The sequence below is a fragment of the Elgaria multicarinata genome, chromosome 12, assembly GCF_023053635.1.
Source record: "Elgaria multicarinata webbii isolate HBS135686 ecotype San Diego chromosome 12, rElgMul1.1.pri, whole genome shotgun sequence".
In the NCBI taxonomy this organism is placed as follows: domain Eukaryota; kingdom Metazoa; phylum Chordata; class Lepidosauria; order Squamata; family Anguidae; genus Elgaria; species Elgaria multicarinata.
The window spans coordinates 18,079,352-18,104,584 of record NC_086182.1 but is presented as its reverse complement, the minus strand read 5'-3'; the positions used below and the strand labels follow the sequence as shown (position 1 = coordinate 18,104,584).

At 43.2% G+C, this 25,233-nt stretch overlaps 1 protein-coding gene across 1 annotated transcript in view; it reads left to right on the top strand.

The window, feature by feature from the left end:
* UNC5D (unc-5 netrin receptor D) overlaps positions 1–25,233 on the top strand; it is a gene marked incomplete at its 5' end in the record, with an annotated part of 211,935 nt that overhangs the window by 145,363 nt on the left and 41,339 nt on the right. Inside the window, 2 exons of the mRNA XM_063139491.1 lie at positions 27–404; positions 6,043–6,127. Coding sequence (XP_062995561.1) covers positions 27–404; positions 6,043–6,127 — 463 coding nt within the window. The remainder of the gene's footprint in view (positions 1–26; positions 405–6,042; positions 6,128–25,233) is intronic.

Here is a 25,233-nt window from a genome sequence, read left to right as displayed (position 1 = left end):
TTGCCTGATTAATTTCCTTCCATCAGGTAACTCCTTGCTTTTGAACTCATCCATGCAGCCTGACCTGACAGTGAGTAGAACCTACAGTGGACCCATTTGCCTTCAAGACCCCATCGACAAGGAGCTTATGACAGAATCATCCCTCTTCAATCCTTTGTCTGACATTAAGGTCAAAGTTCAGAGTTCATTTATGGTTTCTCTGGGTGTGACGGATAGAACCGAGTACCATGGAAAAACTCATTCTGGGACCTTTCCACATGACAGTAACAGAACCTTCAATGCCATCCATGCAAAGAACAAAGCAGCTTACATCCAGAATCTTTCATCGCTCTCCAAACAAAGTGAGATGAGGGCCACCGGTGTGTTTGGTCACCAGGGAGGACGTTTGGGAATCCCCAATACAGGTGGGTTGCTACCAAGTTATACACTGTGTGCAGAATGTGGAAAGGGAGACATTTTTCTTCCACCCATAATACTAGAACTCAGGGTCATTCCAAGAAGCTGATTGGTGGGCAATTCAGAACAGAAAAAAGGAAGGACTTCTTCTCGCAGTGCATAGTGAAATATGCTACCACAAGACATACTGGCCATAGCTAGACCTAAGGTTTATCCCTGGATCGTCCAGGGGTCAAACCTGTTCATCTAGGTGACACACAGGGGATCCAGTGCTCAGGCAGGGGTGAACCCTGGATGATCCCAGGATAAACCTTAGGTCTAGCTCTGGCCCCAGTTGGCCACCAATTTGGACAGCTTTAAAAGGGGGGTTAAACAAATTCCTGGAGGAGAAGGTGATCAATGGCTACTGGTCATGATGGCTGTACGCTACCTCCAGTATCAGAGGAAGTATGGCTCTGTACAACAGTTGCTGGGGAACACAGGCAGGTGGGTACTGTAAAGTTGCGCTCCTGTCCTGCTTATGGATTTCCCACAGGAGCTGGTTGGCCACTGTGTGAACAGAATGCTGGACTAGATGGATCTTTGGTCTGATCCAGCATGGCTCTTCTTATGTTCTTACATTAAGTCTGAAAATGTTTTGAAACACATGAGTAAGAGATTTGTATGGACCATTCTACTTTCACTTGCTATGAGAGAAAGCTCATAGAATAATAGAATAGTAGAGTTGGAAGTGGCCTATAAGGCCATCAAGTCCAACCCCCTCTCAATGCAGGAATCCACCCTAAAGCATACCTGACAGATAGTTGTCCAGCTGTCTCTTCAATGCATCTGGTGTGGGAGAGCCCACAACCTCCCTTGGTAACTGGTTCCAAGTTGTTATATTGGTTCTCTCACTGGGGACTGTGACACAAGTTAACTCTTGCTGGTACACACGCTGCTCAAAGGACTAACAACATGCATTGCCTATAGTAAACAGTCCTGGTGTCTGAGCGGTTGCACCTAGCATTGTTCTCCCAACAACCCAGTGACTTGGGTCACTCTTGTTGCCAATATCTAGATGGGGAATCAAGGCTGTGATAGAGCCAAGTCCCATCTGACTAGGGTACCATTTGACTATGGCTCCATGGACTCATCCCAAAGAGGACCCTTTTCAAAAGGACAGTAACAGATGTGGTGTGTTGAAAGGAGTCTGATGAAAGGCCACTGCATTATTTATTGATTTATTAAAACATCTGTATCCCAACATATCATTGGGATCTCAGGGCAGCATACAGGTAAAATCAGAACAATCTAAACATAAACAATTTACACAGCTAAAAATGTATTAAAACATTAACAAATTAAAACCAGTAGCAATAAAAGCAATAAAAACAATTAAAACTATGTGTGACCATGGAGAATTTAGCCCTCAAAGGCTTTGATAAAGAGCCATGTTTTAACTTAGTGCTGAAATGAAGCCAGTGTCGGCGCCAGTCAGGCCTCCAAGGGAAGGGCATTCCACAACCAGGGTGCCACCACAGAGGAGGCCCTCCCTACTTTATAAACTAATGAATTAAACTGTGCTATAGTTGTGAAGGTTTTTGGATGCATTTTCATATGCAAAATTATTTTAATCTAAAAATAGGCTCTTGTCACATGAAATAAAAGAGGCTCTCAGTGTAGCAGGTGTTTCTTCCTTCCTTCCTTAATCAAAGCCACTGCTAGAGTCCCATGTCAAAAATGGAAGCCTGGCCCTTGAGCATCCAACAATTAGATGAAATTGTGTTTTTTTTGCTCTATGAAATGACACTTTTTTTCCTATTTGATGACACAGGTTTTCTGTAGTGTTCAGTCATCATACTTGACTCATGTGCTTTCTTGTGAGTTAGAGAAGAATGTGCATGGTTTTTACTTGATTGTGCCAACAGCAATTCAGGGGCTTGCAATTCACAATTGATAAATAGTGCATAATACTTATGATTTTATTCTTGAAATTACAGGCAAGAGCTTATTGTTTTAAGTCACCTTGGCCTTTGCACTACTCATTGCCTTCCCCTTTACATTACAAAATTTGGACAATTCTTCATCCTACAATTGCAGTTTAGTTCATCTTATTGAATATAGCCATAGTACCTTGCAATATAAAACCATTCTGTAAAATAGGACAATATGTCATTCAAATGAGTACATAACCTCAACAATTCAGCATTTCATTCTTAAATTGGGATCTAACCCTAGGAGCAGAAGTCACAAATTGGACAACTTAGCAGTTTGGAAATTTCCTACTATTGTATAAGAAATAAATGAGTTTAATCTATATGAATGACTGAACCGTGTTTATGAGGAATGACCCTAAAATGCCTTTCTAAGAGGTCTATATAAAGCTTATGTGTTTGTAGTTGATATGACCACGATAGGTGAAACTACAAATAAACAAACAACTAAATATACCCCCCTCCAAAAAACACAACGAGTGATCCAACATCGCCAGACCTCACAGGTCTCGTTCAAAAGTGTGTGTGTGTGTGTGTGTGTGTGTGTGATATTAGCCAGAGCTATTTTCAGAAATTGTGTGTATGTGTATATATTAGCCAATAAATCCATTGTCTGAAACTGGAAGGAACAGAAACGTCTTTTGAAGTCTCAAAGATCTCAGATCCAAGAGAAGTTTTCCTGAAAAGGCATCTGTTTGAATATTAAGTAAAAAGGAGGCATTGTAGAGCTTTGACACACTGGATTTCTTTGTTCAACAGCCCCCCCTTTTTTAAAGAGTTTTCACTCTCCATTAACAAAAAACAAACAAACAAACAAAAAAAGCTGTCCAAAATGGGGAAGATCTGAGCTAAACATGAAGCAATCATCACTATGTCTTTCAACACCAGTGAACTTGTAAGCAGGAGGACATTGCCACACACATCGGAATGATAGTAAAAAGGGAAAGCTGAGAAGTTTCAGAAGATCAGTCATATGAAACACGTGTTAGAAAACTGCAGATTCAAGGTGCTAGTTCTTATTTGTGAAGCTCTGAACAGTTTGGGGCCTTGGTATCTGAAGATCTCCAAAGAAGAATATTTGGTTCGTGGTTGGTATACTGTCATCAAGATCCATAGCTTTCTCATTCCCCCAACATCATGATGGAATATTGGGGGAATGAGAAAGCTATAGATCCCTCAGGACATTCATGGAATGTGTCTCACTATGGGTGGACAGAGCTCAGTCCCAGGCAATCTGTGGGGTATATCCATACAGTGAAGTCATAGGCAGGCTGAAATCAGAAGCACGATGATGATGATGATGATGATGATGATGATGATGATGATGATAATGATGATGATAATAATAATAATGGGGAACAACACCAAATACAAAACACAATAAAATACATAAAACTGATTAAAACATATAAAATAATACAGTATTAAAAGGCATCTTAAAATTCAACTGGGTAAGCCTGCTGGAAGAGTTCAATCTTTATGGCTTTCTTAAATTGTGTCTTATTAGTCAAGAAGGGAGTAGTCCAGAACAGGGTCTGAGATAGAGCCAAATTCAAACATGAACAAACAGTGCAAATCAAGCACAACCAAAGGAAAGGGGTCTTATCAGCTCAAGAGATCAGTCAAAACACATATCGAACTCTAAACTAGGGCCTAATCTACACCAAGCAGGATATTAGAATATGAAAGTAGTATGAAAGCGGTATATAAAAGGCAGGAGCCATACCAAGCAGTATGAAATATCTACACCAAGCAGGATATATCTACACCAATGACATATCTACACCAAGCAGGATATAACATTATGAAAGTGGTATGAAAGCAGTATATGGTATGTGTCAATGGACCCCAAAAGTTGTCAGTGCACTTCATTACCGCTATAAAGCAGTAGTGTGGCTCCTGCCTTTTATATACCACTTTCATAGTGCAATATCCTGCTTGGTGTAGATTAGACCTAGGTTGCAAGGTAGAAGGAGTTGAAGTAAAGGTGTTGTTCCAGCAACCAGCAGGTCTGAACTTAGAACGTATAACCCTGATCTGTAGTCCTAGAGCCCCACCTAAGGCTCAGCTGCAAGTCACTACAGGGACTTTGTCAGAAGTCTACATGTGAGAAAGGCCTTGCCAACAAGGAGGCCTTTACTCTTGAGGGGTTCTCATCATCAAGTGGGCACCATCCTAGCCTGAATCATTAGGCATCAGCATTCTTGGTGGAGGTTCAGCATGCCCTATGCCTTAGAAGCTGAGCTTTCTGCCTGTCAAGGAGAGAAGGAGAAGGACTCGGTTGGGTGGCTGAAACCTGGTGAGCTCGCATAGCCTCACCCTACCTCCAGACTCTGGTGAGATATCTGCCAGCAGCCCCAATGTGGCCCACTCTGAGGGCATGTCTAGGGGATCGCCCCGGGATCATCCCTGTGCATTCACATGACGCACAGGGGATCCTGGGAGCAGGGAGGGATGATCCCTCTCTTTCCCCAGGATATCACCCTACCCTTTTTTTGGCGGTATTTCTGTGGTCTCAGGATCATCCCAGAACCTTTGAACGTGTGGGCAGGTGTCGCGGTTTGTCCCAGCTCGTCGCAAGTAACAGTGAGGATTCGGGTCCCAGGCATGGGGGTGGGGTGGGGGGAGTGGAGAAATTATATATATATATATATATATATATATATATATATATATATATATTGTTATTTGCTCTAGTGCTCGTGCGCTCCGTCTCCTTTAAGAAAAAAACAAAATGGCAGGTGCAACGTCCTCTTCCTCCTAGGACATCATGAGCTGCGTGTATTCAGAGGGTGAGATCTCACGATAGCCATATCATGAGATCCTCCCTCCTCCATCATGCTAGACCAGATAGGTCTAGCTGTGCCCTGAGTCAGACCAGCTGGAGGAGGGACAGAGAGGACATTGTGCTGCAGTAGTGGCATAGCTCAGCGATGGAAGGGTGAATAGGGAACCCTCCCCACCCACCTTTTTTCTGTGGTGGAAGGATGAACAGGTTTTTCTTAATCAATTCCTCTATTGAATGTTTGTGTGTGTGTGTGTGTGTGTGTGTGTGTGCGCGCGTGTGCACGTATGCATATGTGTGTGTGTCTGTGTGTGTGGCCCATGCCCCCCCCCCACACAGGGATTGTTGTACACATTTAGCAATTGGTGAGAAATTTGGTTTCATTTTCTGTGATAATCTGATCCTGAGCAACATGGAGGCCAGGTTGCTAGTGGTAAAGTTCAAATTCTTCCTCTCTAAAACGGCATCACACTTTGCATTTCATGGCAAATGCAAACTTTTGAGAGATTTTTTTCCCCCAATACTTTTGTCCTGTGTATTCATCATAAAGCATTGAAATTGACCATACCGCTACAAGCTTTACTATTGTACTCCAAAAAGCCCTCTGTAGCTTGTCTTTCTGAATGCTTTACACAAATGAAACCTAATCTTATCTGAGACCTTGAAGACAGATTGCAGTACAAACATTGCAGTACAACTAATGCTTATAAATTGGAACATGAGCCATGCTATGCCATCATTCAGATGATGATGACAAAGAATCGCCTATTGCAAGGCCACAGTGAATCCATTAAGTTCCTTTGGTCTGACACTTCGCTGAAACTGTGATTCACTCTACATCTAGCAGAGATTTGGAATGTCCTTGTAGTAACAGTTGTTTTGTTACAGGTGTTAGTTTGCTGATTCCACATGGTGCTATCCCTGAAGAAACATCTTGGGAGATCTACCTTGCCATCAACCAAGGTGAATCCAGGTAAGATGCATGAAAAAAAAGTATTCATATGCTAATGCTTTCTCTTTAAAACCTACTGTAAAACCAAGAAGAAGAAAAAGGGGATTAGTTGGAAGAAATGTAGTACTTAACAATTGATTTCTGTTGATTAATGGTATAGTTTTGCAAATAACAGCAGATGGGTATGTATAATTAGAAATTGTACCTTTTTAAAAAATAATAATAATAGCTTGATCATCTTCAGTAGTGTTCTGTTCTGTTCCAGGCAGGTATGTGTAATTATAAATGGTACATAAAAAACAAAAACAGCTTGATCTCTTCTCTTTAATGGCATTCTGTTTCAAGTGTTGGTCTCAGTTAGAAATGGTTCTAGACAAGAGTTCCATTTCCAGCAAGACAAGACAAGTTCAGGTTGCAGAAGGGCAAAGCAGACTTCTTTTTTCTAGAGCATGTGTGTGAGAAGAGAGAATTTGAGAAATTTTCTTAGGAACAACTGTCTTCTGAGAAAGTTTGACTCAGCTTAGCTTGTATGGTGAGGTATTCATAGAATACAGAGATACCAGAATGAAATTCATCACATCCATTCACAGTTTTCCATCTCATGTTGAAACATGAGCTTGACTCCCTCACCCATTTTCAAAGATGCGGCAGATATTCACTTGTAATGTATATTGGTGGTGAGGCCTCTCGGCTTTTGATTTACTAGTAGTAAACCTCAAGATTACCCAATGAAACTTCAAGAATACCCAATGCAGTAGACTCAGAACAGATCAAAGGATGTTCTTCATACAACTCATAATCAGCTTTCAGAATTTGCTCCTACTAGATGTGATGATGGTGATGGGCTTAGATGGCTTTTTATTTTTAAAAAAAATGCTCACAAAGGATTAGACACATTTATACAGTAAGTTATATAATATTATGAATGAATTTGTCTGTCATTTGCTATTCCCTAAAGTAGGGATGATCCTGACCTTCCACACTCTGCTAGTGAATTTTCATCAGCATTTGGTTAGCTGCTGTTTGAAAGGGAATTCTGGACTGTATGAACCTTGGTTTCACTGGTTGGTAGGTAACTTTAGACTCTGGGGGCAGATCTACACCAAACAGAATATTCCACTATGAAAGTGGTATATAAAAGGCAGGAGCCACACTATTGCTTTATAGTGGTATTGAAGCGCACTGACAACTATTGGGACCCATTGATACATACCATAGACCGCTTTCATACCACTATATCCTGCTTGGTGTGGCTACTGACTTTCATATACCTCTTTCATAGTGCAATATCCTGCTTGGTGTAGATGAGCCCTGGATGTAATGGTCTTATAGGCTCGCTCTCTTTACTGCTCCCCCTCTAGTCACTTACTCCAATATACGCATTTATGGGTCCTCTTGCTCATTCTGCTGAGAGGGTCCCTGCACACCTGCCCACAAGTCCTGCCATTATGACACCACAATTTGATCTCCAGCAGAGGCTGGTGGCTTTGATGTCAGAGAGGCAGCGAATCCGCTCTGGGTTTCAGTTAGAACCAGCTAGAACTCTAAAGGAGCTATCCAAGGTGCTGAACACACTTTGGGAATAAGTCTCAGTACCTTGGATAGCTCCTTTATGGTTCTTACTGGTCCTGATTGAAAACCCAGAGTGGATCCACCAACCCACTGACGTCAGAGTCATGACCCTCCAGTAGATCTTGCAAAGTTGCTCTTCCAGAAGTTGAATTAAAAAGAAGAATCAATCTTCTCTCTCTCTCTCTCTCTCTCTCTCTCTCTCTCTCTCTCTCTCTCTCTCTCTCTAAGTGGACACAATTTTATCTTGTAACCTTGTACTTAGCTTGCCCATGCTGGTTCCCCCTACTCTCTGGTTGAGCTTTTGAACTAGCTTCTAGCACTTACTCCCCATGATATATTTTTTCTAACTTCCTTTTATGTTTGAGACTTATTCGGATACATATAGTTCTGGAAAAGGGTGTTGATCCTCCCCCTCCCTTTGTTCCCTGGGGGGGACTGCTACAAATGTCCTTGTTACAAATGTCCTTGTGTGAGGACTGGATTTATTAGGCCCATTCCGCTTGCTACCACTGTTTGCAAGATGCAGTGGGATACACCAAACAGCATTTGTCTGATGTAATTAAATAAGCACCAACAACGTATGGGATGTTTGCAAGCTTCCACATTCATGACGTGGTTCTGAAAGCTGAACAGAGGGAACAATCTGTACAAAGTAACTGAGTGAAGTATTTCTCCACTCTCTTTTCATTGCAAAAGGCAGCTCTGTGGGGGGATCAGGGCTGGATCTCCACAATGGAGTATTATTTTGGCCATGGAGTATTGTGCATCTTGGCTGGTTGATGTCAGAGCTTCATTCTGCTGCATGTTTTCAAGGGATCAGAAGAAGATTTTGAGCCCAAGAGAATGGAGAAAGCAAACAGCCTTCAAACAGGTTCTCTACCCAGGAGAATGGAGAATGCAAATGCTGGAACCATCTTAAGTTATTTGTGCTCATGTCTGATCTCTGGAAGTGTTGGGAAAGATTGGACACTGGCAATGTTGCTGAGTTTTCTCTGAAAACAAACAAACAACCTGGAAACTAAAACGAAGATTTATTCCCCATTGAATGAATATTTAGATCCAATAGCCCAGAAAGCTAACTAATCATCTTTGGTATTTTCTTTAAGAAGGGGTGTGTGTGTGTGTGTGTGTGTGTGTGTGTGTGTGAGAGAGAGAGAGAGAGAGAGAGAGAGAGAGAGAGAGAGAGAAAGTCAGTGGATTCTGATGCCTGAAGATATTTTCCAAAACTTAATCTGAAACCCTTTCCAGCCTTTCTTCCCCCTTCTGATAGTTCAGCTCTATTGCGAGACCTTTCATATTGCATCCCCATCTGCTGCTGTTGCTGTTTGATCATTTTCAATGAAAGATTAAGATATGTGAAGGGAAAGAGGCAAAAACACAAGGATGAACCCAGCTGTTTCATCTGCAAGAGCTCAGTAGAAGCGAATTAAAACAGGTTAATTAAATAGAAGGAGCACCGACTTTGCCTGCTGTTTTACTTCTGTGGGCTAAACATGGGGAGAACAAGCCAGACCAAAAGAATTGTCATGGAGAGATTTGCTACCTGAAACACTGTGGGGAAAAGAAAAGAAAAATCAAACAAAACCCACTTTAATTAGAATGCAACACATTCTTTCCTTTTCAAAGAGTTGAGACAGCTGTGATACATATTCTGACTCTGTTGGTACAAAAGCTATCTTTGCTGCAGTGTAGGGAAATATAAAATCAATGTTATAGTTCACTTAGCCTGGATTTAGCCCAGCTAAGATGGTTACCAGAAAATGCCATCTTATGTCCATGCCAGCTGGTGTAATCCTATGTTCAGTCAGTAGTGTCAGAACCAAATACTTAAGGCCTTCCTTGTGGTGGCACCCAGACCATGAAACTCTCTCCCTAAGGAGGTAAGATTGGCCCCATCCTTGCTCAGTTTTAGGTGTCCGTTGGAACCTTCCTGTCTCATGCAAGATTGCTTAGCTTTTAATTTTAAATTTGATTCTGCTCTCTGGGATGTTTTATTGACAAATCTGTTTTTAAACTGGATTGCTATTATACCTTTATTTATTTATTTAGAATATTTATATACCCCTCCCCATTGAAAAATTTCAGAGCAGTGTACAAGATAAAATGAAAATAAAAACAGAATAAAACAGTTAAAACAATATTTAAAAGAAGCAAAAACAGAGATTCAAGGCTGCATATTAAGGAAAGGCTTCTTGGAATAAAGATGTTTTCAGGAGGCGCCGAAAGGAGTACAAGGTTGGCGCCTGCCTGACCTCAAGAGGCAGGGAATTCCACAGGAGGGGTGCCCTGGTGGGTTCCAATCGGAGGATGGATCTATGTGGAACCACCAGGAGCAGGTCCTCAGATGACCTCAGTGACCGGGCAGGTTGGTAAGGGAGAAGGCGCTCTCTCAGGTATCCTGGTCCCAAGTTGTTTAGGGCTTTGTACCCAAGTACAAGAACCTTAAACCTGGCCCAGTAGTGAACAGTCAGCCAGTGCAGTTCCCTCAGCAGAGGAGTTGCATGCTGGAAAGGGGCAGCTCCAGACAACAGCTGAGCTGTAGCATTCTGCACTAGCTTCTGGAGCAGTTTCAAGGACAGCGCCACATAGAGTGTGTTGCAGTAATCCAATCTTGAGGTTACCAATGCCTGTACCACCGTGGCCAAGCTATCCCTGTCCAGGACAGGCCGTAGTTGGCGAACCAACTGAAGATGGTAAAAGGCACTCTGAGCCATGGCGGCTACTTGAGCCTCCAACGACAGAAATGGGTCTAAGAGTACCCCAAACTACAAACCTGTTCTTTCAGAGGCAGTGCAACCCCATCCAGAACAGGCAATGAGCTTGTCTCCCGGACTCGGGAACCACTCACCCACAGGGCTTCCATCTTGCCAGGATTCAGTCTCAGTTTATTGGCCCTCATCCAGCCCATTACTGAGCCTAGGCACTGGTCCAGGACCCACACAGCCTCACCTGATTCAGTTGTCACAGGGAGATAGAGCTGTGTGTCATCAGCGTATTGATGGCATTTAGCTCCAAATCCCCTAATGACCACTCCCAACGGCTTCATATAGATGTTAAATAACATTGGGGACAAGATGGTGCCCTGCGGCACTCCATAGCTCAATTGCCAAGGGCCTAGGAGTGGTCACCCAATGCTACTCACTGAAAACGACCCTGTAATACAGTGCCTCTGATGCCCATCCCACAGAGTCAATCCAGGAGGATACCATCGTCGATGGTATCAAAAGCCGATGAGAGATCGAGCAGGATTAACAGGGTTGCACTCCCCCGTCCCTCTCTCTATAAAGGTCATCCATCAGGGCGACCAAGGCTGATTCAGTCCTGTAACCAGATCGGAACCCAGACTGGAATGGGTCTAGATAATCAGTATCCTCCAAGAGTGCCTACAGTTGCTCCGCCACAACCCTCTCAAGTACCTTCCCTAAAAAAGGAGTGTTTGCAACTGGGCGGTAGTTGCCTAATACCATCGGGTCTGGGGTGGGCTTCTTCAGGAGTGGTCGCACTACTGCCTCCTTAAGGACAGCAGGGACCACCCCTTCCTGGAGAGAAGCATTTATCACCCCCTGGACCCCCTCGGCTTGCTTTTGCAAGCACCTTGTCCACATCATCAGGCCGCAATAACTGGAAACTTTACTTTCACTGTCTTCTCTTGGAGGTCCATTGTAGGTACCCAAAATGTGGTGTATAAATATCTTAAATAAAAATACATCACCAAACATGGCAAGAGCAAAACCACTGTCACAGAGACCATAGTAGTAATGAGTCAACTGCTGTATTAATCATGGCAGTGTCCATAGTCAGTTGCCCTGGCACTGTGTTAAAGAACTGTCAGTAGGGACAGAAGGGTGATGAGCCAACTTATTCCTCTAACACTTTCACAAAATTGCCTGATTGGGAGGAAGTAAGTATTCTAAACTTCCCTGATGCTATAATTCAGCCAGAGAGGGCAACTGCATCAGCAGTGAGTTCAAATCCCATGGCATCCTCCAAGACATAGCTTCCTGCAACTCTGTGTCCTTGCATGATGAAAATAATCATTGTAGGATGGGGAGGGACATGGGACATGTACAGAGAGGCTGCCCTTGAAACTGTCCCCTTTCACAAATACAAAAAAAAAAAAAGGAGAGGATGACCCCGTCATTTTTCCGCACCCAAATTTGTGCTGAAATTTCACAATTCCCAAAGTTCAGCCCAGCACTAAAAAATAAAATTAAAAAATGCTGTGCAAGGTTTTACAGATAGAGACGGATGACCTTCCCAAAGCTCACCTTAGATTAACTCTGAAATTATGCAAGTTCCTCTTTTGAAAGAGAAACATCTGTTGTTTGCTGTTGTCGTCGTCGTCTTTTTTCCAGGCCAATCCATACCAATCCATAATGAACATTGTCATATTTTTCAATCGGAATTCCCCATCCTAAGCATCTCCTTCTTTAGTACGTGCAAGACTGGGCTGTTGTCTTTTCAACGATTTTATTTGACAGCTGTCAGACTCCCTCCCCCACTATTGTGCTGGCGTCATAAACCTGCCTGAGAAGAGTCTTGCTCCACAGGCAGAACTGTAGACATGAAGTACAAATTCACCACTGCCTTAGAAACCATAGTTCTGCATAAAATGGTAATTTTTGGATTTCGTAATAGGGAACTGCATACAAAAGAGCTCATGGACATGGTAGATACAGGTCACTTTGTGAAGACTTTAATATGTCAAAAGAGAACACAAGAGTCAAGTCTTTTCAGAACCATCAGCTGTTGCTCAGCTCAGCATAGAATGCAAGGATGGTTTCCAGTGAACCATGTCTTCCAGACAACATCCAGAGCCAAGATGCAATAGCAATAATCATGAATCAAAGTTCCCTTTTCTGGGTAGGATATTAACACAGTACACTGGATGCTACACTAGGGATGTTGGGGTTTAGTTGAATTGTTCTGTCTGTTTTTCATGGTTCGTCAGGCGTCTTTTGTTTCATTGTCTGCTTATTGGTTGAATCAGATTATTTTTAGGAGAATTCCATTCTATTTGCATTGCCTTAGCGCTAAAGCACACTTGCATAGGTGAGCACATTTGCATTAATTAATGTGCATTTGCGCTAATGCACTTGCTCAAAATTTCCAAAAATGAAAAAAAAAAATGAAAAATGTGCAAATCCTACCAACATTTGCATGATCAAATTCTGAAAGGAAAAGAAAAGAAAGGAAAAGAGAAAAGAAAACAGTTTGCAGATCTCGGAAAAAGCTGGACAATTGTGGAATTTGTAAGTCAGATTCATAGAAATATGAACTTATTTAAATTGTTTGAATATTTTACTGACACCCCTGTGATAGATGCATTTTCCATACTGGCTAGTCCTCACAGTTAGTCTTGGCAAGTGATGGCAACTATTGACTATACCAGTGCTAGCAATGAATTTTGTAGTTACTAGCTCATTTCATTATATAGGTTGTGCACCTCATCAGGTTTCACTTTATTAGGAATCAAGTACCATTTCCCCCAGAAGTTCGCTCTTAACCATGGAATTGTGAGGGACATTCTCTACAGACATAAGCTAGCATTCAGTAGACCAAACTAGCTGTTTTGTGGGTGCATTTCAAATTGTTCTTCAAGGTTACGACCTTACTCCCAGTGAAATGCTTGTTGATTGCTAAAAGACTGGGCAACCTTTCCAAACATTTGTAACTCTTCCAGTAAACAAACCCAAAAAACCCTGCAGTGCAAGGATAAGTGAGTAATTGGTTTAGTTTGATTTTCCTTGTGAAAGTGCCAAATTCACACACCCTGAACCTAACGATAGGATGAATTTAGACCTTTAAATCCATACTGTTCCAAAGTTTCTGATCCAGTTTGTCAAAAAGAAGAAGAAAATGCATGTTAGAAAAAGCACCCACAAAAAAAGTGTACATTTCAAACAGTGCATACAAAAAAAGATGAGTCATTTCTGAACACCTGCTGAGAAATCCATAAATGCTGAACCAATTCCAAATCCGACTGAGTGGAGCTTATACATCAGAAGATTTTGTACTTCTTTTTCAGGTTATTAATCCATCCTTTTTTAATTCCTGCAATCCACATGAGGGCTATATCCATGTCTGTACTGGTTGCTCCTAGTCCAATGGACTATCAGGATTGGTGACAGCACTTCTAGCATAAAGCCAGTATGGCAACACTAATCCATTTCCCCCCCCATAAGTAATTCATCTTTGGGGTACTTCCTGTTTTGGCATTAATATCGTTGGGGACAGTTGGTGAAAATTTGGATAGACACAATATTCCCACAGCCCAGGGAAAAGTCATTCCATCCCACTGGTTGAAACTAAGTTACGATTTCAGAAAATGTAGTACCCATTTCAATGGAACAATTTGGTCTGGTTGCATCTCTGTTTTGTCTCAGGCCTTAGCTAGACCTACCTGATAGCCCACAATGGTAGGGTGACCAACTGTCAGGATTTCCCCGGATTTGTCCTGGTTTTTGTTCTTTCCATGGTGTCAGGGGGGATTTTCTATAATTTTCAATAATGTCCTGGAATGACACACCTTCCCCTTTAAGGCTGCCATTAGCATGGCAGGAGGGAGTGACATGCTTTCTTGAGGCACATCATTCCCCCACCCCGAGCTCCAATTGAGGTCTTAAAGGGGAAAGTGGGTCATTCGTGGACATTATAGAAAAGGCCCCAATTGGAGCGGATGGTGGTGGTGCAGAATGAAATCCTTTCCCCTCCTCCACTCCAATCGGGTTCTTTAAGGTGGCGGGGGAATAACGTACTTTCTGCAGGACTCAGAAAGCTGCTTCCCCACACACACACTAGGTGTCCTCTTTTTTGGTTTCCCAAATATGGTCACCCTACACAATGGAGGAGGGAAGATCTCACGTTGTGTTTAACGCGAGATCCCTCCTTTGTTTACACGCGAGGCGCGATGATCTCAGAAGGAGAGTTGTTGTGCCCGCCATTTTTTTTATTTCTTAAAGGGGAAGCAGCATACAAACGCTCGTGTGCTAAATGCTCGTGTCCTGAGGAGTGCTGTGCCCAATGTGCGGCTCCCAGCTCCTCATGAGGAATCGCGCAGAGCTGGGTCAATCCGTGGCACCCAGCCACATGTTCTGCAGTCTCGGGCTCAGCCGAGTCCATGGAAAAACCAGGGCCAAAGGAGAGGGTGAGATCCGAGGGCAAGGAAGGGATCATCCCTCCCTGATCCCAGGATCCCCTGTGCATCATGTGGACGCACCGGGACAATCCTAAGTATCACCCCGGGATTTCGCCCAGTATAGCTAAGGCCACAGTGAAACTCCATGAGGACTAGTTATCATGGGAGAATGAGCTTTTCCTTATCTCATCATAATATTGCCTTCCAAAATGGGGGAAAGGAAGCATGGGCACTTCCTAAACTACATACATCTTTCAATTCCATACTCAGTCGCTGACGCATGGATCATCTAACATATACTTCTCTGAATTCTGCACAACTGTTGAAGGAGCCTTTACATGAATGAATGAACAAGAGGATAAAAAGCAAGAAAGGACCATGTGCAAAAGGTGTGCTAAAATGCTTCCCACAATATCTGCAGAGGATGACAGCAAGTCACTGTCACGATGCCATGTTTAGAAAAGGGGGAGAGATATACTGGCCTGCTGTGAGCATTTCCAGTGAGGCAACTCAACAGTAGTCAATGCTTGTCGTGGTATGAGACAATAGGACCAATGTTGTGGGGGAAGGAAAAAAAGCACTTAGAGCACTAATGGCTTGTATACAGCCTTGAAGCTTTGGCATTTGGCCTCCATTTCTTGTAGGGGATGCTGAATGCTCTGAATAGAAACAGTTGGGAGTGTGGAGCAGCATGAACAATGCAAACAGAAAATAATGAATGAGGCTTTTGCTCAGATCTACTTTGGAATACCATGCTGGAGATTCATCAAGGGCAGTGATTCTTGTCAGCATTGGCAAGTTGTGGCATCCTTTAAGAGAGAAGAGAAAAAACAGTTCTCTGTGCTTTTCTCTGTGCGGGCAGTTTCTGGTACGGCATCTAAGATCACCAGTTCTTTCTGGGTGAGGCACCCAAACACTTAAGAAGCTTGAAGGGCATGTGTTTCCTGCATTTCCTCTGTGCTGCTGTAAATAATGCTAGGAATGCATGGGAAATTCATTTCCATTCATTTGAGACCAGAATTTTTGAGCCCCATTTGCAACCCCCTGAAAGTGAACACATTTTGCAAGACGTTTCCACATTCCCTTGATTGCGATGCTCATTTTGCAAAATGTCCAGTTTAGAAAGAATGGGTGCTTTGAAAAATTGTTTAAAAAAATAAATTGGGAAAATGTGCATTTTGACACTTTACTCGAATTATGTATTTGGGTGTGTACCTTTTTTTTTTTAAAAAAAGAATGGATACAGATGTGTACTTTTCCCATTCGGGTAGGAGGTGGTAGCTTGCAGTCAGGAAACACAGACCAATCTTTGAGGTGGGACTCATACCTCAATGAACTTGAGTCTTTCTGGTTCTTCCATCCCCAAGATATGTATTGTCCAAGTGGTTAAAAGACAGATGGGAAAGCCAACTCAGATTCTCCAAACATTTTAGGCCAATAAGCATGAGGTGGGCAAAAGGAATTACTTACTGAAGTGAAGTTCTCTCAAGCCATGGACAGCATGGAAATATCTATGAGTTTTGAGGTGCACTAAGGGTAAACCTACATGGTATAAGAAGCACAAGGACATTTGTTTCAGTTCATTATTGATCAGCAGGATTTAGCCAGTTGGCACCTCATGAACCAAATGTGGACTTGAATGCAATCTGCAGTTGAAGTCCATACTTTTCCTAACTTGCAACATGATACATGGACCAGAAGAAAAAAATGTGTTTGACAGCATGCATATATTGGGGGGCAGGGTGGACTGTGCATGGAAAAATGTGTGATTTGAAAAATGCACACAAACTTGTGTGCAATGGGAGAAGAATGTGTACTTTTCAAAGATGTCCACAATTGATGCATATATTTGGAAAAATAATGCCCCAAATACATTTTCATGGGGAAAAATCCAATGGATTGCTTTGAAATGGTATTTAGAAAACTTCAACGAGCTCAACTTGCTTGCATGCACACCCCTAATTAGGAGACCTAATCATCTTAACAAAGTTTCCTTAGGTGCAATTACAGAGTTGGAATTTGAATGAAGGCATATTCCATATTCTTGCTGGTTGATAACTCACCTTTCATTATACATATGGGAACCAGGTCTATTTCATCTAGCGTCGCCTCAACTGTGAATTTCTGTGTCTTCATGCATAAATTAAGTTTGCCTTTGTTCTTTACTTGCACGTTGGGGGGGAATGGAAATAACTAGGGATGTGCTCCGCTTCTAATCGGAGCTCTACCGGAAAGGTAAGTGGGGTTTACCGGGCCCTGCCGCTGTCGCTGTCGCCCATGCGGCGAGAGCAGCAGGGCCCAGTAACCCCCCCGCCCTCCTCTCCCTTACCTGCCTCCGTCCGCGGTCCGTCGGCATCTTCAATTGAGCCCGCGGTTCAACCAGGACATCTGGGCTGCTTGCACGGACCCCCCCGCTCCGCCCCGCGGGCCGATCCGAAAATTTCGGGTCGGCCCGCTCCGCGCCGCTCCGCCCATACTCCGCTGCTCTTCGCCGCGGAGCTCCGGCTCCGAATCAGAGCTCCGCAGTGGAGGGGAGTGGCACCAGGTAAGGCCGGGAGAGGAGGGCGGGAGGTTTACTGGGCCCTGCCGCCATCGCCGCCCATGCATGGACCCAGTAACCCCCCCGCCCTCCTCTCCCTTACCTGCCTCCGTCCGCGGTCCATCGGCATATTCAATTGAGCCCGCGGTTGAACCACGGGCTCAATTAAAGACGCCGACGGACCGTGGACAGAGGCAGGAAAGGCCCCCCCTCCCCCTTGGTCCCTTACCGGGCTCTGCCACCGTCGCCGCCCGTGCATGGACCCAGTAACCTCCCGCCCTCCTCTCCTGGCCTTACCTGGTGCCACTCCCCTCCACTGTGGAGCTCTGATTCGGAGCTGGAGCTCCACGGCGAAGAGGAGCGGAGTATGGGCGGAGCGGCGCGGAGCAGGCTGACCCGAAATTTTCAGATCGGCCCGCGGGGCGGAGCGGGGGGTCCGTGCACATCCCTAGAAATAACTTCTTCAGGAGGAAAGGTTAATCATTATCAGGATCATAGCAGGTAAGGAGTGTGGATTTAACTAGAGGTGTGCACGGACCCCCGATCCACTTCTCTTCCAGATCCACAATTTGTGGATCGGGCCACTTCACTCTGCCCCGCTCCTCTGCGGAGCTCCGGATCCGGATCGGAGCTCCGCTTTCCCCCCCATAGGCTTGCATTGAAATCCAAAAAAGTCTACAACTTTTTTTCTGTTAAAGTTAGAAACCTCAAGTTTGGAACCATGACACCTCATGGACATATACACACGCTTGCCAAGACTCAAGCCAATTCCATCATCCCCTGATTTTTGGGGAATTTATGAAAATTGGACACCCCATTTTCAGACATGGACTGTTCTCCGACATTTTGACAGATAAGAAAAATGGAAGTGGGCACCCTCACAGATGCCATCTAGATCCACATTCATGCCAAGTTTCAAGCAAATCCCATCATCCCCTGATTTTTGGCGGGGCTTAAACCTCTAACGCACCACCCATAACCCCAATTCACACCCCTTTCGATATCTCCGTCAATTTTCACGTTAGAAACCTCAAACTCGGCACCATGATAGCTTATCCATGGATACACATGCATGCCGAGACTCAAGCCAATCTCATCATCCCCTGATTTTTGGGGAATTTTTGAAAATCGGACACCCCAGTATCTCAGGGATTTAAAGCTGCAGACAGCTCAATGGGGCCATTTCAAAGGAAATCCCAACATGGCATGAATTGGGGAGTAGAGATAAACCTATATGAATCTTCTTCCACACTTGAAAGTCTAAGTGAGCGCAGGAAGGACTTATCCCCTGAGTCAAAGCAAGACACACACAAACCATCCCTGCGAGGCGGGCAGGGGAGGAGGGAGGGAAGGCAGGCAGGCAGCAGACATTTCTGGGGGCATAAGGAAGTGAGCCAAGAATAGTTTCAAAGCCAGTATTGCAAACCATCCCTGTTAGGTGGGAGCAGCACAGAGACATGCCTTTTCTTTTGCATCCCATAACTAACTAGGAGGCTAGGGAGTAAAGCTTTGTGTTCCATGCTTCAGAGTTGATTGACTGCACTGTGATCACAGCCATTGTTAAGCAACAACAAAATAATAATGTTAATAATAGCAGTACTAATTAATATTAATAGCAATAATAATAACAACAACAACAATAAGGAGTTGAACCACAATGAAAGCCTGCCTGACTTCACTGAAGAGGAAAAGCCAGGAGAGCTTGGGATGGGGTGTAAATATAAAATGGAATAAATAAATAAATAAATAAATAAACAAACAAACAAACAAAGGAGGGGTTGAATTAAAAGCAGCAGTGTTGCTGAATAAACAACATGAAGAATTTTTTTTAAAAGGCTATATCTGTCTTTTACCAGTAAGAGGGGAGTGGACGTGCCCAGGGGGAGGGGGAACTGTGACAATTTTGACTGTCCCTGTCTAGGGACCAGTCTTTAAGAAGCAAACTTACATTTCAACTCATGACAGGCATTAGCTTCAGTGTTCAGTCTCCATGGGTTACTCTTTGGAGGGCTCTGATGACCCTCCAAGGGTGGGAGAGTGTGTGCACTGGGCACGTCCACATGCCCTAGGGGACCTCATCCCCTTGCACCACATCTATTCAGTTGTTCACCAAGGTTAGGTTGGGTAGCAGTGCTGTGTTTCCTATCTGTTATTTATTTGCTTAGTATATGATTTCAGGTTGTGTTTGTGCATTTGGTGGGGCCACTGTTTTAAAAAACACTGGGAAAAGTCCGTTCAGACTAAGAAAGAGAAGTTTCCCAGTATCCCAAGTTACCCGTTTTGCCTGTCCCCTCCTCCAACTTTGGGATCATGACCGGGAGTTGACTCTGCCCCTCAGCACTTCAAAAAGTTACCTCTCCCAGTTTTTTTACCTGATTTTTCCAAAAATTATAGCAAGCGAACCGCAGCACGCAGAGAGCAGGCTCAAAATGACCCCCAGCCACGACTCTCTAAGCACAAGAAGTTTCAGAAAGATAGCTTAAAAACAACACAGTTATCCCCTATTCTTTTCTGCAATGCAATCCTATGGGCGAAATGTTCCAAAATGGCGATCGGATCGCGCCGCGAAAAGAGAAGCGCTCCACCTATGGGTGCTTCTCTTTATCGTGCTTCTAAGGGTTCACGGTCTGCTTCTACTCCGCCTCTAGGCAAGGTGGAGCAGGCCAATTTGCTTCTGATTCTCTGATTCTAATCGGAGCGGAGCACACCTCTAGATTTAACCCCATTCTCTCCTTGGTGCTGTCCTGACAAAAAAGTGTTCTCCAAAGCTCTGGTTTACATTGGGCCAGTTCAGAAGACACCTTAAACCATGGCTTTAACCATGGTGAATAGGGTTTTTTGCTTTATTTACCATGGTTAAAACCATAGTTTAAGGTGTCTTCTAACCACAGCACAGCTTTCTGGCTTAACTACCATGGTTAAAGCCATGGTTTAAGGTGTCTTCTGAATGGGGCCAAAGAATGGAACACTTCAATTGGTGCCAAGTTACAAAGATGGCTGTATGAGTTCGTAAACATTTTTGGATACAGATATATGTAGTGATGTTGAGATTAACACATGAACAGGACAATGGTGTGAAGGCCCATAGCTCAGTGGTAGAGCATAAGTTTTGCATGCAGAAGGTCCCAGGTTTGATCCCTGGCATCTCCAGTACAGCTGAAAAAATGTCAGGCTGAAACCTTCCAGAGCTGTTGCCTGTGAGTGTCAACAATCCTGGGATGGTTGGACTAGTGGTCTGATTCGGTATAATGCAGCTTCCTATATTCCTAAGTGTGAATTCATTGGTACTAGAATCTTAATATGAGATGCACCAGAAGAGGGCGTTTTTTAAAAAATAAATAAAATCAAAGATAAAATTATTGGAAGCCTAATGTCATATTGATATGAGAGGAGTTCATAAGCATTTCCTTAGAAGGAATATAAAAATGGACAACAAATTTTAACAGTGATGTTAAAAGTAAAGCCAATTTAAACTTAGCACTTGATCTGTCTCTGAGTGATTTAAGCTTCACTGATAGCAATTTGTTTATTTCAAGGTTTACTTTCAAGTGTAATGCTTCTCACTCTCCAATGCATTATTTCTTTTTCAACCTCCCCCTTCCTAATAGCATATTTCAATAGGTCACAAGATACAAGTGATGGGAATAACCAAATATGATTTTTTTAATTAAAGATGAAGCAAGAGAGAGAGATAACAACGGTACATGTTTGCTAATAGCTGCACATAATGGGAGCCTGGCTTTGGTGAAAAGGGAGGGTTGATGCACCAAACCGATTGCATAGTGTAAAGGCTGTTTCATGTTCTCTAATTACACTTTCTGGGTGTCACGTCTTGTGTTGTCAGTTCTTCTGGAAGAAAGAGCAAGTCCTATTAAGATGATTTATCATAAATATCCATTCCTGTAAATTAAACTCTAGTGAAGGTGCCAAAGCAAAAATAACAATAATAAAAAAATGCCTAGAGTGCTATGCCAAAGGAGAATTCAAAGAGGCTTTGGGAGCAATTTAAATCTCAGTGTACATACACTGCTCACTTCATTGGTGTTGCTCAAAACTGTGTAATAAGTGAAAATAGAGCCATTTTCTACACCTGCCAGTTATCCCAGGGTCATCTCAAGGTCATCCCTGTGCATCCAAATCATCCACAGGGGATCCCAGAGACAACCGGGGATGATCTCTCAGTTATCTCGGGATAACCGGGACCGCAGTTTTCACATTTTTTCCTGCAGTCCTGGGACAACCTTGAGGACTGCAGGTGGGGTGGTGAGCGCTCCTGAGTCCTCCCTCCTCCCCGTGAGTAGTGGGGCTCTTCAAAGGGGCATGGAGCGGTGGGAGGGGGTCAGTGTCCATCGGAGGTTATTATTATTATTATTATTTATTTATATAGCACCATCAATGTACATGGTGCTGTACAGAGTAGTGGGGAAATAATTTTTGCCAACCCCAGGATAGCTGTCAGCAAGTTGGGGAACTTCTTCTTCTTCATCTTCTTCTTCTTCTTCTTCTTCTTCTTCTTCTTCTTCTTCTTCTTCTTCTTCTTCTTCTTATTATTATTATTATTATTATTATTATTATTATTATTATTATAATAAAAAACACACCTTACATTTTCCCTGGATCACAGTTCCATGCATGAAAATTCTGATGTATATTTATGCATATATTTCCCCAAATGTACACATCACTTGTATCCAACTTTGAAAAGTTCACATTTTTTTTCTTCCATTGTTTAAAACGTATTCATGTGCATTGTCCAAGTGTACACATTTTTTCAAGTGCATTTTTCTAATGTATGGAATTTGTCAAATGCGTATGGGGCGGGGGGGGGGGGGGGGAGGGTGTCCGCAAATCACATTGCAAGTTTGGAAATATATGGAACTCAACTGCAGATTGCATGTGATTCTATATTCACTCCGGAAGATGTGAACTGGGTAAACCCTGATCAAAAAATGTACTCAAACAAATTACTCATTCATCCCTATTCTAGTACAATAGCATTTTCTGGCATGAAGTGGTTTCCAGGGAAATCGGCCATGGCAGCAAGCATTATTGTGGTTGTCATTTAGTGCAACATAATTTACGCTAGCAGTAGTGTTGCACTGGATTTTGTACAGACTGTACAATATCATACTATACCATACCCTGAGCAATGTACAATAAAAATATTTCAGGGGGAAAAAAGTATATCATAAAACCAGGGAACACAGGAGCAAACAAAACAAAACAAAATACAAAAACATACCATACAATAAAATGTAACCGTGGCGTTAAAATTAAAATAGAAGAGTGAGAATATTATATAGTGTTAAAAGTGCAAAAAGGTCTTCTTCTTTTTTCTTTTCTTTTTTACTTTTCATCTAAAGCAAAGGTAAGAAGGAATCAATCTCACCTCCTTTGGGAGGAAAGTCATGGACTGCTATAAGAAAGGCTCTTTACCCACCAACGTAGCTGGTCTAGATGGTGGGATGTATAACAGGGCCTTCAAAAATTACCTGATGATTGTAAATTATAGGCAGGTGCATGTGGAAGGAGGCAGACTGGGTTATGGCCTGGAGAGGTATGGTGTAGGTCCTCCCCTGAAGCAAAACAGTTATAGTCCTGTTCAACGTCTGGGTGGAACACATGTATGAGGTATTTCCATTTCAGGGACAGGAAAGTAAGTCTGGAGATACAATTTCATGGCTTCTTACCTGAGAATAAATACTCAGTGGGATGTATGTAACATTGAGAGAGCTAGCAGTGACACATCAACATATAATCTTTTACCAGTTTTGTCTGGCTCGCCGACTACACTTCTTCAGGACAGGGGTAGCTTAGCCATAGTAGTAAAAACATTAGTAACCTCAAGACTAGATTACTGCAAAGCATTCTATGTGGGACTGCCCTGAAGGCTACTCTGGAAACTGGAGCTAGTGCAGAACGCAGCAGCTCAGCTGTTGTCAGGCGCTGCCCCTTTTCGGCATGTAACTCCTTTGCTGAGGGAACTGCACTGGCAGGCTATTCGCTCCCAGGACAGGTGGCCACCAATCTGGATGGCTTCAAAAGGGGGTTGGATAAATTCCTGGAGGCAAAGGCTATCAATGGCTACTAGCCCTGATGGTTGTGTGCTATCTCCAGTATTTGAGGCAGTAAGCCTGTATACAGCAGTTGCTGGGGAACATGGATAGGAGGGTGCTGTTGCACCTTGTCCTGCTTGTCAACGGCTTGGTCAACAGCCGGTTGGCCACTGTGAGAACAGAGTGCTGGACTAGATGGACCCTTGGTCTGATCCAGCATCAGGGCTCTTCTTATGTTCTTACAAAGCCCTAAACAGCTTGGGACCAGTATACCTGAGAGAGCACCATTTTGTTCATACAGGCAAAGCCAGTTATCTGCATTAGGAACGTATAAGTGGCTTCCATGACATTACTTCTTTTTTTAAGCTATCTCTATTTTTACAATGTGCTTTGAACTTGGAAACTATCTTTAATCAAAGGCTGAAGAGCTTCACCTGTATCCAAATTTCTGGTTCTAAAGGTCTCAAAGTGTACAGTTAAAATAAAATGGATCAACAATGTGTGGTCTGACTATGCCAGGAACCGTAGGAAGGGGAGTGAGAACTGTGCAGGATCTAAGGAGGAAAACCTGGAAACAAAAATACTCATACACATAATGATGAAGTATCTGAAGCTACAGGATTGGGGGGAGGCATCGTTTGTCACCATTGTATCAAACCATTGTGTTCCTGCTTCAGCCTAAAAGCAGTGACCTGGGTGACATAAAAAATCATAAGCAAACACCTGTGGGCACTCAGTGATCACTGTCCAAATAACTGTCAGGCATTTGTCAATAGTTGCTGACATCCTGGAAATCCTTGGATTGTGTCTAATGCTTGAGAACATGTTTAAGCCATTGCATGAGAGTACAGAGGTGCTTTGGATAAGTCAGGTAACCTGGACTAACAACACCCTCAACTTCATATTTATTTACATGATGCTGAGGTTCATAATGGAATATTGAGGGTGTTTCAAAAATGTGCATTTACCTTAGGGGCAAGTAGTGTGGTGACCAATAGTGGTTTCTGATCTCCCTCCTTCTTTGTCCAAGGTGGTGGACATGATGTAACTTAGCCAGATAGGGAGGACAAGAACTTATTTTCCCTTGAAGCCAGCTGATGGCCACCCATTCATTTCTCCCAGAAAGATGCTTTGTCTCTCCTATTCTGAGAACCAGGTGAGAATGTGCAATGCCTATCTCTAAGGACCTTGGAATGCTGGCTAAGTAGAGTGGGGTGGTGGTGGCATGGAATGGAGTAAGGAGACCAAAATGTCTGTTGAAAAAGGAAATAGGAGGAGAGAATAGTGAAGGCAGCAGGAGAGAGAAGAAGGAGAGCTGAGAAGATCACAAGTTTAATATGAGCCAACAGTGTGATGTGGCTACAAAAGAAGTGAATGTTATTTTGGGATGCATTAATAGAAATATACTGTAGCTTCTAAATTCCATGAAGTACTGCTCCCCCTCTATTCGACACTGGTTATGCCTCATCTTGAGTATTGCGTCCAGTTCTGGGCACCACACTTGAAGAAGGTGCAGACAAACTGGAGGGGGTTCAGAGGAGGGCAACGAGGATGATCATGTATCTGGAAACAAAGCCCTATGAGGAAGGACTGAAAGAACTGGGCATGTTTAGCACTGAGAAGAGAAGACTGAGGGGAGACATGATGACACTTTTGAAATACTTGAAAGGTTGTCACACAGAGGAGGGCCAGGATCTCTTCTCGATCATCCCAGAGTGCAGGACACAGAATCATGGGCTCAAGTTAGAGGAAGCCAAATTCTGTCTGAACATCAGGAAACATATTCTGACTGTTAGAGAAGTATGAAAATGGAACCAATGAC